General features: G+C 36.8%; 1 protein-coding gene across 3 annotated transcripts in view; it reads right to left on the bottom strand.

Annotated features, from left to right (window-relative positions):
* LOC111157208 (stromal antigen 2) overlaps positions 1-17,922 on the bottom strand; it is a 143,749-nt gene that overhangs the window by 86,479 nt on the left and 39,348 nt on the right. For all 3 annotated transcript variants that reach the window (XM_022518498.1, XM_022518500.1, XM_022518499.1), the window contains exon 2: positions 72-215. In XM_022518498.1, coding sequence (XP_022374206.1) covers positions 72-115 — 44 coding nt within the window. In that variant the 5' untranslated portion in view covers positions 116-215. The remainder of the gene's footprint in view (positions 1-71; positions 216-17,922) is intronic.

Here is a 17,922-nt window from a genome sequence, read left to right as displayed (position 1 = left end):
AATTTTAACTGAAGTTAATATATTGCCCATTTTGTGGAAAAAGTATTTAAGAATTTTCATAATATACTTACTGTAGTAGATTAAAATCAGTTGGTATTTCTGGAGCTGCTATCATTTCTTTATCATCTTCTGGAACACCCCAATGTCAGAAAGATATTCATAGATTTACGTGGGTAAAACAATGGTTTGCTTCTTTCTTCTAAGACAAACAATTCCTTTAAGGGAAGGGATGCCATATTTATTACCAACAAATGAAAAATATTGGGAAGGATATCTGTACTCAAAAATTAAATTTCCCAGGGCCTGCTGTCCTTCAGGTAAAAAAGGAATTTTTCCCCCTTGCATTTGACTGCATTTTTTTAAAAAGATTTTTAAGACTTATTTATTTGAGAGAGAGTGCACAAGCAGGGGGAGGGGCAGAGGGAAGGTGAGGTAAACAGACTCCCCGTTGAGCAGGTAGCCCAATAAGGGGTTCCATCACAGGACCCTGAGTTCATGACTTGAGAAGAAATCAAGAGTCAAATGCAGTTAGATGCTTAACCGACTAAGCCACCCAGATACCCTGCCTTTTTAAGATATGGATTTGTTATAAACTGTTGCAATCCCACAACAGTCTTAACAGATACAAAGAAAAACTCTGGTATTATAATTATTTTTAAAATTTGTATGATTCTCGCTCTTTGGTCTTAGCCACAGAAACAAGATGATGAAGGGGACATAATCACTGGAAACCACTGCAGTAAGACACACATCTGTGCCGCCACTGTGGCTCTAAGGCCTACCACCTTCAGAAATTGACCTATGGCAAATGTGGCTATCCTGCCAAGAGGAAGAGAAAGTACAACTGAAGTGCCCAGGCTAAAAGATGAAATACCACTGGGACTGGTTGAATGAGACACCTAATTGTATACCGCAGATTCAGGCATGGATTCCATGAAGGAACAACGCCCAAGCTCCAGAGGGCAGCTGTTGAAACACCCAGCTCATCTTAAGTATTTCAACGATGAGTCACATAATAAATGTTCTGATTTTAATTAATTAATTAATATAAAATAAAATTAAGATTTGTTATGATGCTCTTGCCTGGCTTAAAAAGACATATGCCCTAAACAGGAACAGGATGTGATTCTTCTACTGGTCCTAAAATCCTTATGACAAATTCAAATCATAATACAATGCCTGAAAACTCCACAGCCTTTGCTAGCAGTACCTGGCTGGTCACGAGTTCAAGCACCATATTGGGCATAAAACCTACTTTAAAAAAAAAAAAAGGGCAGGTTCTTCTATGATAGAAGAAACATAGAGCCCAAAGGCTTAATAAATAACCATGATAATACTATACTGTGTTGAACAGGGAAGGGGAAACAATGTTAGCTCTGAAGAACTTACAATCAATTTAAATACCAATAATGTCATATGAACAGATGAATACCATCTGTGACCAAAATAAGTTTAGTTTGGCCACAGGAAGGATATTATTTCTGGTTTTGAAGGTCAAAGATGCAGTTCCTAACTGACAGAAAGATCTAAAAGCAAATGACAAATCTGTAACAAAAGAGAGAAAATACGCTGAGTCTGAAGCTCTTGATTTGTATATAACTTTCTTTTATAATTTTCTTATGTTTTCCTTTTATTTCCATGTGAATCTAGGACTTGATGACTACCTAAAGAAAAAGCAGGTAAGACTTACATCCAATTAATAATAAATGTTAAAGTATCACATAATGATTAGCTTCTAATCTCTCCCAATAAAGACATTATACAAAAAAACCAATTCAATTTTTCCATTAATTTTAAGATTTTTTTTAAAGTAATCTTTACACCCAACCTGGGGGCTGAACTCATAACCCCGAGATCAAGAGTTGCATGCTCTACCAACTGAGAAAGCCAGGCACCCCATTTTCTCCATTAATTTTAAATCTCTAAAAAGCATCATAAAAAATCATAAATGGCTAGTAATATTCAATTAATAAAAATTTAAAACAGTGCGCTTCCTAGCTCACTCTAATTAAGCTACCATGAACAACAAAATAATGAGGTAACAGGACAAACAAGAAGAATGAATAATCCACAAATCAAACCCTGAATAATCAAGAACTGTCTACACCACCACTTTGAGTTTACCACCACTTTGAGTTTTTCTTTTTTTCTGAAGAATACTCATACTATAAAATCTTTATTTAGATATGACTGTTAGAATGGGCTTCTCCTTGCACTAAATCATGGTCCCAGGACTGGCTTCCTCTAAAGCCACTAATTGTTAATCTGTTACTATTCATATTATAACCTAGGGAATTATCTAAGTAGCGCACCAAAGTTCAGAAACTTGCCCTCACATGTAGGGTATACCCTAGGATCCTAAAAACCCCAACTTATTAAAAAAAACCTATTTCTTAAAAAAATAATTTTGTTTTTTATAAAGGAGCTGGAAAAGTATAGAGCTATAAGTTCTATACATGTCAGGTAATCTAGATGGCAAGTTGGAAATAAAGTGCTTGTATTATCTGCCTACCTGCAATGCTCTCTATCCACCCCTCAAGCATTTTGTAAAACCAAACTTGCTGCATTCCTTAAATATACAATTTTTTAAAAGTAGTTCATAACTATATTCTCCTAAGGGACATAAAGAATGCATCAGCTCTGTAGAGCAGAGAACACCAAATAAAATAAGTATTATGTGATACAGTTTTCACCTTCCTCTAAAAATAGCACAGATTTCTAGTGTACAAGTTTTGCCAGATCAAATTATATTGTTCAGTGTATAGGGCTATCTTAACATGTATTTGGTAATTAGAAACCAAAGCAAACACAAAAGAAAAATGGAATTTATAAAGAGGTGAGTCTCCCAGACGAGTTGTTTGTATTTTAAAAAGAAGTATCATGAAATGGTCTAACAGATTTAGAAAAAAATTATTAAACTGACTAACTCCCTATTTCAGTTAAATACATATTTTAAGAGTTTTTAAATATTAAAAATCCATCCAACTAATCAAAAGTATCTACCATGTGCCAAACACAATGCTGGGCACTGGGGCATGGAGTGATGAACAGGAGAGATCCTTGCCATCATGGAACTACTTGTACCAATAAACATGAGAATGCGTTTCTACAAGAAGGTACTTAACTCTACTGCCACCTAATATTATTAAATATAAATATAAACTGCTTATGTCTGAGTTTTTAATTTTAATCATTGTCTAAATAACCAATTTGCCACCAAACATTTCTTTATAGCTCAGAATGTAAGTTGCTTTGTACTTTAAAAGAGGAGGAGCAATGGGTAAATTAGCACTGGGGTTTTTTTAAGAATGTAAACTTTACATGCAGGAAGGGCTATGAATTTTTTTTCATTTTAAATGTCTACAGCTGTATATAAAAACAATTTGCTTACCCCAAAGAGTTACATTTAAAAACTTAAAAACGAGGTCTTTAAATATACTTAATATCATTTGTCTGAAGTTGGAAAACCCAAAACTGTAATAATATGTAATGTTCAAATAAAAAGTATGAGTTTAATGATTAAACTCACCACACCATTTCTGGACTACTGTAGGTTACTAATTTTTCAAAAAATATGCTCAAAGATCACAAGGTGGAGCTCTCACCTAGTGTCAAGGAAAAACTGAGATTTTTTATCACATGTACCAATTCTCTGCAACTACTATAGAAGAGTTAACATTCCAAAAGCTTTGAAAAATAAATTATAGAAATGAAATTTGCTTTAACTCTCAATCACTATGTTCCTTTTAAGAAAAAATACATCCAAAAACAATTAGCTTCTGTTTATCCTCACTGAAAACTAAGCAAACACATTTGTAGATGAGTTGAATACACTTTAAAACCACTTCCTTAGGCTCAAGTGTACAGTATACCACCATTAAAGGTTTGTTAAATACATTCATATATAATTATTGAATTAAAAATGGGTGATTATGTATTTTTAATTCTCTACATTAAATTCAAGTAAATGCTCTCAGCAGCACTGCTTTTATACAGAGATCTAAAAGCTAAAACTTGATCACCATAACTTTTTCAAGTTATCTATAATGAATATGTTTATAGCCTATTACTCAGAGTTTACATTACACGTTTAATTCAATAACAAAAAAGCTTTCTTCTCTCACTTCTAAAAACATGTTGGACACCAATTACTATAACATATAAACACAAACATATAAAAAATTATATAACTATGCTTGCATCTTTAACTTCAAATGACTTACTAAATTCATTAAAATTACACCCCCCCCCCGCATAAAAGTAAGAATACACAAAAAACCTGTTTTTCTATGATAGTGTTTAAAAATCTTAAAGTAATTTTGATTTCTTTGGTAAAAGAATAACTGTTTCAAAGTTCTTTTAACTCAATCCCAAGTGGTCTCAAGATAAAAATAAAAAGCTGCAAAACAGAGAGCCATCACTAATAAGGTCCCTCAGAATCCACACATTATGAGGGAGTGAGGGAAGCACTTCAAGTAGCTAGGTGTGTTATTTCCCTAAAAATGCAGAAAAATTCAGCTGCTAACAGCCAGCAAATTTAGCACATACAAATACGCCAATCTATTATCTTAACACTCCTCCCAAAAGGATTACATCCTTCTATCTATGAGAATCGCACATAAGAAGTACACAGAACCTTCTGAAATGCAACCATCACTATAATACAAACACTTTAAAGTAGGAACTACCTAAAGATACAGCCATATGTTAATTTACCATACAAAAATACAATTAATAGAAAACTCATACTATTTATGATGACTAGTAACATGGGTCAAGATTGATAAATCAAAGCCCTATATTAGGATGCAATTATTACCAACAACTAAAAAGCAGCAAAGGAAAACAGCTTAACAGGGTGGTGACAATGTAGGTGATTTTTACATTTTTAATCTATAATTTTATTGTTCATTTGGAAAAAGTAAATTACGAGGGTGGAAATGTGCTTTTGAATGTCCTCTTTTAAAACCTGAACTACCTGAGAAATTACAAAATATCTCTGCTGGTAAAACTTGATTTATTCATATTTCAGGTCCATAATCTTATGAAGTAGGTACAAAAAACTAAGTTCTATCATAGAATTATTTTTCTAGGGCGCCTGGGTGGCTCAGTTGGTTAAGCAACTGCCTTTGGCTCAAATCATGATCCTGGAGTCCCAGGATTGAGTCCCGCATCAGGCTCCCAGCTCCAAGAGAGTCTGCTTCTCCCTCTGACCTCCCCTCTCATGCTCTCTCTCACTGTCTCTCCCTCAAATATTTAAAATATTTTTAAAAATTTAAAAACTAAAAAAAATAATCTTTTTAAAAAGTAATCTCTACGCCCAACATGGGGCTCGAACTCATGACCCTGAGATCAAGGGTTACATGCTCTACCAATCAAGCCATCCAGGAGCCCCCAAAAAACAATCTTTATCATGTTCATCTACTCAAGGTGAACAGGAACAAAACTTTATGAACTCCTGACAAGACCCATAGGTGTGCTCCTTTTACTGGCCTACCTACTTAGAAGACAAAAGGAATAAGTCTCATTTAGGATGAAATCCTGAAATGTTAAAAAGTAAACTTAGTTCCGACAGTAGCACATTTAATCAAAGCACACAAGTTATTATCCTTCCTTACATCAAATGATAGGTGGCAACTATGAGTACATAGTTAAGAAATGAAAAGCTCATCAAAAACACCAAAAAACTGTTATATGTAAACACATACACCTTCAAAAGAAGAAAATCTACTGCCCCTTTAATGATTACTAAGACTTTTTTAAAAAGATTTCTCCTTGCTCAAAAAGATATTTTTCCTCCCTATGTTTATCTCCCAATTTCTGCTACACATCTTCTGAGGAGATGACAAGGTGAAAAGAATGACAAACCAAGCAATGATCATGCATACCCAGACCAATAACAAAATTTTAACCAAAACATTTTTTAAACCCCTGGAGGCTTGAACTCAGGACCCTGAGATCAAGACCTGAGCCAAATAAGATCAAGAGTCAGACGCTCAGCCAGAGGAGCCACCCAGGCACCCAACCAAAACGTTTCTTGATAGCATACCCATATCATAGCTACCCACATATATCATTTGCAAATATAATTTCCTTTCCATAAGCCTGGGCAGTGTCCTTAAGAATTTCTAATGGTAGCACAGGGAAAGGTAATCTGGAAATGGTACTAGAAGAAATCTGCGCGGGGCACCTGGGTGGCTCAGTGGATTAAGCCTCTGCCTTCGGCTCAGGTCATGATCTCAGGGTCCTGGATCAAGCCCCCATCAGCTCTCTGCTCAGCGGGGAGCCTGCTCCCCACCCCCCTCTGCCTGCCTCTCTGCCTTCTTGTGATCTCTGTCAAACAAATAAATAAAAACTTTAAAAAAATAGAAGAAAAGGGGCGCCTGGGTGGCTCAGTGGTTAAAGCCTCTGCCTTCGGCTCAGGTCATGATCCCAGGGTCCTGGGATCGAGCCTCACATCGGGCTCTCTGCTCAGCAGGGAGCCTGCCTCTTCCTCCTCTCTCTCTCTGCCTGCCTCTCTGCCCACTTGTGCTCTGTCAAATAAATAAAAATCTTAAAAAAAAAATAGAAGAAAAAAATAGAAGAAATCTGACACTTAAGAGCATTAATTACCCTGTCTACATTTCTAACTAACTTGATAGGTCAAATGTTTGCCCTTACAAACTTAAAAAATAATATACAGAAGAAAGGCAGGACGCCAAAAGTAAAAAAAAAGACTTTCTCAAATAACTAAATAGACAAATTGAACACAATTAACGCCACAACACTTCTGAAACAATTTCTACTTTCAGGAAGAAGGGAAGGAGCAAGCTGGGGCACGGATATGGCATCACTACACATTGCCAGAAACTAAAGCCAGACAGAACTGGAAACATCCACCTGTTCCCTTCCTATTTTTAAGCATGATAGTAGGTGCTCAGCAATCTTCCTCATTTCCTTGTCTACCCACATTCCCCCAATACTTTCCAAATAAATAGGACTCTAGTCCTAAACATAATTAGAATCACCTGGCCCAACCTACATACTGACCTTGCCCCAGATCTCAGACCATCAGTTTTGATTTCTGTAGAAAATTTAGCACACCACTCCTGAACGTGGAAACAAATGAGTACTACCAGTTGTGGTTAGGGGTGGGAAGGAGTAGGGAGGTTAAGAAAAAGGTTCTGCCTTATTCCTGCAGACCCACTACTGTTTCACCCTATACTCAGTTGTACCCTGTGCCTGAGTCATCCCAGGATCAATATTCTACTTTGTTCTTGCTATATATTATCTACCAGCCCCATCCAAGGAAGTGGATTCTTGCTCCTAAACCTACTCTAAAAACGGTCTCTGTCTCTCCAGTTGCCACAACCTCCTCTCATCTGTCTACCACACTGGCACTTGGTACTAGACACTGGATATCATGTCATACCTGATATACCGGACATATATCACCTATCTAATTCCAAGTCTGCTGATTCCCCAGTGTGCCCTAACAAGCTGTGGTTGATTTTTATAAATAAATATCAAAACATATAAGTATCAAATAAATATCAAAATAAATGTCAAAAGATAAAATATTTATCATATATTATCACCTTAAAATCTTACCTCAGTCTACCAAGGTCAATAGCTAAATCATGAATAATTTTTTAAAATAGTATCAGTGATCACTCTTCAAATCACTTATACCAGAACACCATATTTAGTTTTCTACAGTGAGTTAATTTAAAAAATATACATGCCCCACTGACATTACTTTCTGTATGTTAAGACATCATGAATAAACAGTGATAATTACAACTGGGTGTAGTGGCTATCAACATTTCAGAGGTGGGACCCAATTAGCTGGTATTAATGAATATCTAGATCTGAAAATCAAATATACAACCATGAGCTAAATTCATGTGTGAACACTTGTAAAAATGGTATACAACATAATATAAGCACAGTGCATTATTACCATCAAACTCACTTCATAGTGGGCATCACTGGCTCACTGGCAGGCTTCAAGCAGTAACAGATACTAAGATTTCCTAGCAAAGTAGATGAAAACAAGCTAATCTTGACTGAATTTCAAGGGAAATCCAAATTTTTATTTCACGTATTCTAAGATTGATTACATGAAAATTTCACATTTATTTATTCAAGGTGTACAAAAAAGTATCTAAATGAAATATTGAGTCTTTAATATTAATTCACAGGAAGGTAGAGATAAAATTGTAACTAAGATAATAACAAAAAACAACTAAGATAATAATAATAAACAATAATAAAAACTAATTATAAACAAGCTAAACCACTTTATGGAGGATAATGGGAAATTTTAATATAAAATTTAGAATTACGGGGCACCTGGGTGGCTCAGCGATTAAGTGTCTGCCTTTGGCTCAGATCATGATCCCACCTTCCTGGGATGCAGCCCCCTGTGAGTCCCATGCCTGGCTCCCTGCTCAATAGGGAGCTTGTCCCTCTGCTCCTGTCCCTACTTGTACTCTCTCACTCTCCCTCCCCCTCTCTTCCTCTCCCTTTCTCTCAAATAAATAAAATCTTTAAAAAATTTATTAAAATTTAGAATTGCAGTTACTACTAGTAAGCACAAAATTTTCGTCATTTTAGTATGACCACAAAGCACAACATACATCCTACATACTTAATATTTTTTGTACCTTCCATTTTTTATTAGATAACACCGTATTAAAATACCTAGCATTAGTATCCACTTGATACAAACTGCTAACCTTTCTACTAACACGCACACTATACAATTCATGGGCTTGAATTATATTCATATTGAAGTTTGGAAATCCAATATGCTTTCACAGTGAAGTTTATAAAAGCAGTATGGATACTTCCCATTTCTTCTTTATTTTTTTTTTTTTAAAGATTTTATTTATTTATTTGACAGAGAGAAATCACAAGTAAGCAGAGAGGCAGGCAGAGAGAGAGGAGGAAGCAGGCTCCCTGCTGAGCAGAAAGCCCGATGTGGGGCTAGAACCCAGGACCTGGGATCATGACCTGAGCCGAAGGCAGCGGCTTAACCCACTGACCCACCCAGGCGCCCCTCTTCTTTATTTTTTTAAAGATTTTATTTATTTATTTGACAGAGAGAGATCACAAGTAGGCAGAGAGACAGGCAGAGAGGGGGGAAACAGGCCCCCCACTGAGCAGAGAGCCCAATGCAGGACTCCATCCCAGGACCCGGGGATCATGACCTCAGCCAAAGGCAGGGGCTTAACCCATGAGCCACCCAGGCGCCCAATGATACTTCCCATTTCTTATTGCAGATCTAAGAGATTGGTTCTTCAATGGTAATTCTAAACAAAGACAATGAAAGAAAAGTCATATGTATTGTACTCTAAATTTATTTAAATCCTAACCCTTAGCTTTCCTAGAGTAAAACATGTAAATGACTTTAAAAGGTAAATTTAAGCCAAAGAGACACCACGAAAAACCTCAGACCAACATCCCTGATGAACACCAATACAGAAATCCTCCAAAAAAATACTAACAAACCAAATTCAACAGCACATTTTAAGTATTATACACCATGACCAAGTCAGATTTATTTCCAGGATGCAAAGCTGGGGCAATGCATCAAAATTAACCAATGCACTATATTAAGAGAATGAAGGACAAAAAAATTCATAATTATCTCAACTGGTGCAGAAAAAGCATCTGATAAAATTCAATACCTTTTCATGATAAAAACACTCAACAAAGTAGGAATAGCAGGAAAAAAACATAACAAAGGCCACTTGGGAAAAGCCCACAATTAACACCATATTGAATGGTAAAAAACTGAAAAGTTTCCCTTTTAAGATCAGAAATAAAGCAAGGATGCCTGCTCTCACTTCTATTCAACATAGTATTAGGAGTCCTGCCTAAAACAGTTAAGCAAGGAAAAGAAATAAAAAACAGAAAGAAGTAAAATTACCTGTTTGCAGATGATATGAACTTGTATGTGTATAAAACCCTAAAAATTTCACATTCACACACACACCCCAAAAAACCCATTAGAATAAATTCAGCAAAGTTGCAGGATACATAGTCAACACAGAAAAATCAGTTGTGCTTCTATACACTAACAATGAACAGTCCAATTTTATTATACATGCTGCCAAAGCAAGCACTAACAATGAACAATCCAAAAGGAAACTAAGAAAATAATTCTATTTGCAATAACACCAAAAGAAAAAAATTCTTAGAAATAAACCTAACCAAGGGAGGCAGAAGATTAATACACTGAAAATTACAAAACACTGCTGGATGAAATTAAAGAAGACACTTGGAGTGCCTGGCTGGCTCCATCAGTGGAGCATGCAACTCTTGGGTCTCGGGTTTGTGAGTTTGAGCCCCATACTAGATGTAGAGATTACTTAAAAATAAAAGAGGAAAAAAAGAAAGAAGACACAAATAAGTCTAAAGATACCCTATGTAAACTGACTGGATGACTGTTATTATTAAGATGTCCATAGTACCCAAAACAATCTACAGATTCAATGCAATCCCTATCAAAATCTCAAGAGGTTTTTTTTGTTGTTTTTGTTTTGTTTTGTTTTGTTTGTTTTTTGGGGGTTTTTCTGCAGAAATGGAAAAATTCATCATAAAACTCAAGGTACTACAAATAACTCAAACAATTTGGGGGGAATAAAGAAGAAACAAAGTTGGAGGCATCACAATTCCTGGTTTCAAAACGTATCACAAAACTACAATAATGAAAACAGTGTGCCACTGGCATAAAGAAAGACATACAGACCAACAGAACAGAATGGAGAGGGCAGAAATAAACCCTTGCATACACATTCAAATTACTTTTTTTTTAAGATTTTATTTATTTGACAGAGAGAGAGAGAGAGAGATCACAAGTAGGCATAGAGGCAGGCAGAGAGAGAGGGGAGGAAGCAGGCTCCCTGCGGAGCAGAGAGCCCGATGCGGGGCTCGATCCCAGGACCCTGAGATCATGACCCGAGCCGAAGGCAGAGGCTTTAACCCACTGAGCCACCCAGGCGCCCCTCAAATTACTTTTGACAAGACTGCCAAGACCACTCAATAAGGAAAGGACAGTTTCTTCAAAAACTGGTGCTAGGAAAACTGGATATCCACGTGCAAAATATGAAGATAAACCATTATCTCACACCATATAAAAAAATTAATTAAAAATGGGTTAAAGACCTAAATGTACGGCTAAAACTATAAAGGTCCTACAAGAAAACATTAGAGGAAAAGCTCTGTAACACTGGACTTGGCAATGATTTCTTGGATATGACACCAAAACAGGTAATAAAAGCAAAAACAGACAAAAGAAACTACCATCAAAACTTTTACATATCAAAGGACACAATCAACAGAGTGAAAAGGCAAACTACAGAATGTGAGAAAATATTTGCAAATCATGTATCTAATAAGAGGTTAATATCCAAAATATATAAAGAATTCCTACAACTCAACAACAAAATATCAAATAACACAAATTTAAAAAATTGATAAAAGAATCAAAAATCACATCAAAACCACAATGAGATACCACCTCATACCCTCTGAGATGGCTAGAATCAAAATATACACAAGTGTCTGCAAAGATGTGTAAAAAACTGAACACCTGTGCACTGTTGGTAGGACTGCAAAACTGTGTATCTGCTATGCAAAACAGTATGGAGATTCCCCCAAAATTTTTTAATGGAACTACCATATGATCCAACAATCCCCATTTTCATGTATGTATCTAAAACTGAAAGCTGATTCTCAAGATATATTTGTACACCCACATTCATAGCAGCACTGTTCACAATAGCTAAGAGGTGGAAGCAGCCCACATGTCCATCAACAGCTGAATGGATAAACAAAGTAAGATGTATACATACAACGGAATATTATTCTCCTTAACAAAGGAGGAAATCCGGTCACATGCTACAATGTGCAGCATGAACCTCCAAGACATTAAGTTACATGAAATAAGCCAGTCAGTCACAAAAAGACAAATACTGTATGACTCCACCGACATGAGGTACCTAAAGTTGCCAAATTCATAGAAACAGAAAGTAGAATAGTGGTTACCAGGAGATGGAAGGAGTGGGAAAAGGGGTGTTGTTTAATGGGTACAGAGTTTCAGATTTTTTTTTTTAAAGATTTTTTTTTTAATTTATTCATTTGACAGACAGAGAGAGAGCACAAGTAGAGCAGAAGGCAGAGAGAGAGGGAGAAGAAAACTTCCCAACAAGCAGGTAGCCTGATGTGGGACCTGATCCCAGGACCCTGGGATCATGACCTGAGCCACAGATGCTTACTGACTGAGCCACCCAGGCACCCCAAGTTTCAGATTTTCAAGATGAGAAGTTCTGGACATGTTACACAGGAGTGTCAATGTAACTGCTGATCTGTCCACTTAAAAATGGTTAAGATGGCGGGACGCCTGGGTGGCTCAGTTGGTTAAGCAGCTGCCTTCGGCTCAGGTCATGATCCCAGGAAGTCCCACAACGGGCTCCTTGCTCAGCAGGGAGCCTGCTTCTCCCACTGCCTCTGCCTGCCATTCTGTCTGCCTGTGCTTGCTCTCTCTCCCTCTCTCTCTCTCTGACAAATAAATAAATAAAATCTTTAAAAAAAAAAAATGGTTAAGATGGGGGGGGGGCACCTGAATGGCTAAGTTAGTTAAGCATTGGACTCTTGATTTTGGCTCAGGTCATGATCTCAGGGTCGTTATGATTGAGCCCCATGTCAGGCTCCACGCTGGGCATGTAACCTACTTAAGATTCTCTCTCTCCCTCTGCCCTTTTCCCCACCCCCTCACTCTATCTATTGCTCCCAGAAAAAAGGTTAAGATGGTAAATTTCATTATTTTTTTACAATAAAAAATTTCAACCTCCTTTTATCAAGTAAGCAACTCCTTTATCATACAAACTCACAAGATTTCATAAATCATCAAACATTTGAAAATACCTTTCTACTGAGCAAGCATATTATAGACCTTAACTACTGATATATTTTGAAACAATTTTCTTTTAGAGGGAGGGGCGGCAGATGGAGAGGGAGAGAGAGAATCTTAAGCAGGCTCCACCCTGGGCATGGAACCCTACATAAGGCCAGAGCTCACAACCCCGAGATCATGATCTGAGCCAAAAGCAAAAGTTGGACACTTAAACAAGTGAGTCACCCAGTGCCCCTGAAATATAGTTTTATAAATAAGACACTAACAATTGATATCTACACACTCAAAGTACTTTGTTTTGGCAAACAGATTTTGTTACTTATATACTACGATAAAAATGAACCAGGGCACCTGGGTGGCTCAGTGGGTTGAACCTCTGCCTTCGGCTAAGGTTGTGATCCCAGGGCGCTGGGATCAAGCCCCGCATCGGGCTCTTTGCTCAGCAGGGAGTCTGTCCTTGCCCCCTCCGCCTGCCTCTCTGCCTACTTGTGATCTCTGTCTGTCAAATAAATAAATAAAATATTTTTTTAAAAAACTAACCAAAGGGGCGCCTGGGTGGCTCAGTGGGTTAAAGCCTCTGCCTTCGGCTCAGGTCATGATCTCGGGGTCCTGGGATCGAGCCCCGCATCGGGCTCTTTGCTCGGCGGGGAGCCTGCTTCCTCCTCTCTCTCTCTGCCTGCCTCTCTGCCTACCTGTGATCTCTATCTGCCAAATAAATAAATAAAATCTTTAAAAAAAAAAAAAACTAACCAAAGCTTGTGTAACTTCATGGCAAAGGATCCAAAGAAATACCTAGCTTTTTAGGGGAAAAAAATGTACTTGGTTGAACAATAAGCTAGTCCCAGCTACATTTTCAAATTTACTCACCATATGGTATGAAAACAATCACTGAAACCCATTTAATAACAACATTTCTCTCCCTTGTTAAAAATTTGATGGTATAAGTTTCATAGTTTCCCACAGGAGAACAGCACATAACTTAAAGCTGGAAAAAAGGCAACAAGAACCTTCTAGCAGCAATCAAGCAAACTGCAGTCAAAAACTAACTAACATGCAAGTTATACTGATCCCTAAAATATAGCATGTGGTTCCATTAATTTGGGAGAGGGAGCTTATCATTAGTGTAAACCATAAAGATGATACTGAAGAGAGATCAAAATGTTAAAACGTGTATAGATTACTGGTACTAGTGTTACAAAGGGCCCCCACATTTTGCCCTATAACCTATTCCATTTTTTTTCATTTTTTAATTTTTTTATTTACATATAATGTATTATTAGCCCCAGGGGTACAGGTCTATGAATCACCAGGTTTACACGTCACATCACTCACCACAGCACATACCTTCCCCAATGTCCATAACCCAACCACCCTCTCCCTACCCCCTCCCCCCAGCAACCCTCAGTTTGTTTTGTGAGATTAAGAGTCTCTTATGGTTTGTCTCCATCCTGATCCCATCTTGTTTCATTTATTCCTTTCCTACTTCACCCAAACCCCCCACATTGCCTCTCAACTTCCTCATATCAGGAAAATCATATGATAATTGTCTTTCTCTGATTGACTTATTTCACTAAGCATAATACCCTCTAGTTCCATCCAAGTCGTCGCAAATGGCAAGATTTCATTTCTTTTGATGGCTGCATAGTATTCTATTGTATATATACACCACATCGTCTTTATCCACTCATCTGTTGATGGACATCTAGGTTCTTTCCATAATTTCACTATTATGGACACTGCTGCTATAATCATTCGGGTGCACATGCATGCCCCTTTGGATCACTACATTTGTATCTTTAGGGTAAATACCCAGTAGTGCGATTGCTGGGTCGCAGGGTAGCTCTATTTTCAACTTTTTGAGGAACCTCCATGCTTTTTCCAGAGTGGCTGTACCAGCTTGCATTCCCACCAACAGTGTAGGAGGTAACCTATTCCATTTTTAGGGCCTTTATACACCCATGAGTGTATTTCATCCACCCTGGTATGCCATCCAATGATGAAAGAGAGAGAGAGAGAGAGAGAAAAAACCAATTCTCAATTTGAGCTCTAAGATGATGGGAATTTTTTAAAGTCCTAGAGCAACTGAAACCAAAAGACTACCTTATTTCTAAACCACCACAAATATATTAAAGCATCCTGAAAAACATCTCCCCGAAGGATTATCTAAATGCTAAAAAAAGGAGGCAAAATAATGATTCAGCACACATTTAATATTAATAATGATATGCTATTAAAGGAAAATATATCCTAGAACTAATGCTTTAAGTATTAGGTACCCTTGAAAGTATACTATAGTATATAGTATACTATAGTGTATATATAGAGTATATATTATAGTATACTATAAACTATAAAGAGGTTTATAGTTACTGTGACCTTACTTTTAAGACATAATTTGTTGTACTGATTTTATCCGCTAAGTCATTAGAAAAGAAACTCAATTAGAAAACTCCTTCTACAGAAAAACATGTGTTGTAATGATCTACTTCACAAGTTTCTACCAATTAATTCAGCAAAAATCTGAGAACAACATGCGTAAGGAGATTCTTCATACACAACTATCTCCCATTTTATTCTATGATTATTACTTTGGCAAAGGGCTCAAAATGCTCTTTTCATCATGAAAAGCAATCTCTCTCTACCATCGATTATGCTCAACCTTACTGATTAATAAATTCCAAACAAGAAAAAGATTTCTTCTTCAACTGCTTCTTGCAAATCATTCTGCTCGTTTGCCAAATACTCCACTCATGTCATTTTACTCTAAAGTTTTACTTCATTATGCCCCTGCCACCGCCAATGTCCCGCCCTCCAACCCCGCCAACACTCAGGTTAGTCCTGTTATTATATTACCTGCTTTGGCTAGCAGTGACAACTTACTAGGTATTCAACTATATTTCACCTGTCTCTTTTTCTGTCTAAAATTACACAGTAAAAAGCAGATTTCTCCAATGATGTAAAAATCATCAGCATAAGCACTAGTAAACCTATCTCACTAATTCACATTGATCGCAACTTACAGATAGATCAAGAAATGCCTCAGGTCACTATGGCAGATTGAACTCTCACACCATGGAAAACGTCATCAACACAACTCAAGATCTTCTGTTAGGTCTGGCACTTAATATTAATGTCTGTAACAATTTGTTTTTGCCAGTATACTACTTTCAAGAAAGAAATGTAAAATATATATGGATGTATTTGCGTAAAAACAAATACTAGAAGGATTGACAAGAAACATTTTTTAAGTTGCCTATAAGAGGGAGGGGATGAAAGAACAGCAAAGGCAGGAGTCTCTGCAAACTTCTATGCATAACTTTCTATATCAAATTTTAACTTTTTATTTGGAATTTTAACTTTTGATTTAGGAAAATGAATTACCTCTCTAAAATAGCCTGAATTTCTGAAATTCCTGAAGTTGAAAAAAATTTAGAAAAATAAACCTAATCATGTATATCAAATGCGTATGCAGAAAAAACACTTATAGTAAGATTGCAAAACAACATCCTTAGTGAGATAAATTCCAAAGACAAAAAGACATATAAAGAAAATTCAGACTTAACAGTTTTGTTGTTTTAATACTGATTCTGCTCTTCTGAAGCTATTTTCTTTTTACTGTTGGACAGCAAATAAGTAATCATGTTAATGGTATTAAAAATCAAGAGTTTAAGTGTAAGAGAAAAAGGCAGCTATAAAAAAAAACCTTTAATAACACATGCTAAAAAATTTTTTTAAAAAAACACATGCTAAAATTGAGCTGAAGAACAATGAGATATCACTATTCCTATCAGAATGGCCAAGATAAAAAATAGTGACAAAACTAAATGACAGCAAAGATGCAAAGAAACTGATACTCATATACTGCTGGGTGTAATTGTAAAATGACACGGCCACTCTGGTAAAAAGTTTAGAAGTTAGTCCTAAAAGCCATACATGCTTGCCACAAAAAATAAATGTCTTTTTTAAAAGCTTTTATTTATTTTTATTTGAGGAGAAAAAATGTGTGCTCTGTGAACTGGGGTGGGGGGCAGAGGGAGAGGAAGAAGCAGACTCCCTGCTCAGCAGGGCTCTATCCCAGGATCCTGGGATCATGACCTGAGCCAAAGTCGGACACTTAACTGACTGAACCACCCACGTGCCCCAAGAAATGATCTTTATATGACCAGACAGAAGTGTTATCTAAAAGCTATGGTGGTAATCATATTGCAATATGTAAATATATCAACACACTGTACACCTTAAACTTACACAATGTTATATGTAAATTGTTACATGTAAAAATTTTTAAAACTAGAAAACCATATATACATTTACCATAAGAACCAGCACTTATTCCCAAGCATTTATCACAGAGAAATGGAAATCTACGTCCACACAAATATATGAATGCAAATGTTCACAGCAGTTTCATTTGTGATGGCCAAAAATAGGGAACGATTTTGTTCTAGGTTGAATTGTGTCCCCCCAAAATCCGTATTTTGAAATCCTAATCCCCCATACCTTGGAATGTGACCTTATCTGGAGTTAGGGTCTTTACAGAAGTTATCAAGTTAAAACGAGGATTTCAGTGTGGGCCCTAATCCTGTAAGACTGGTGTGCTTATAAAAAAGGGAAATTTGGGGGCCCCTGGCTGTTGGTGGATCATACAACTCTTGATCTTGAAGTTGTGGGTTTCAGCCCCACACTAGGTGTAGATTACTTAAAAATAAAAATAAAAAAATCTTTTTAAAATGGGGGAGGGGGGATTTGGAGAGACATGCACACAAGTTAGATCATCAGGTGAAGACGGAGGCAGAGACAAAGGTGACACTTTTATAAACCAAGGAACACCAAAGATTGTCAGTAAACTACCAGAAGCTCGGCAAGAGATATGGAACAGACTCTCTCCCACAGCCCTCAGAAGGAACCAACCCTGCAGACACCATGATCTGGGATATCCAGCCTCCAGAAGTGTAAAACGATAGACTGGCCATTTAAGCCACCCACTTTCTGGTACTTTTTAATGAGAACACTAGCAA

The sequence above is a fragment of the Enhydra lutris genome, unplaced genomic scaffold, assembly GCF_002288905.1.
Source record: "Enhydra lutris kenyoni isolate GAN:26980312 unplaced genomic scaffold, ASM228890v2 scaffoldscaffold53, whole genome shotgun sequence".
Taxonomy (NCBI): Eukaryota; Metazoa; Chordata; class Mammalia; order Carnivora; family Mustelidae; genus Enhydra; species Enhydra lutris.
This window is presented reverse-complemented; position numbering and strand designations above follow the sequence as displayed.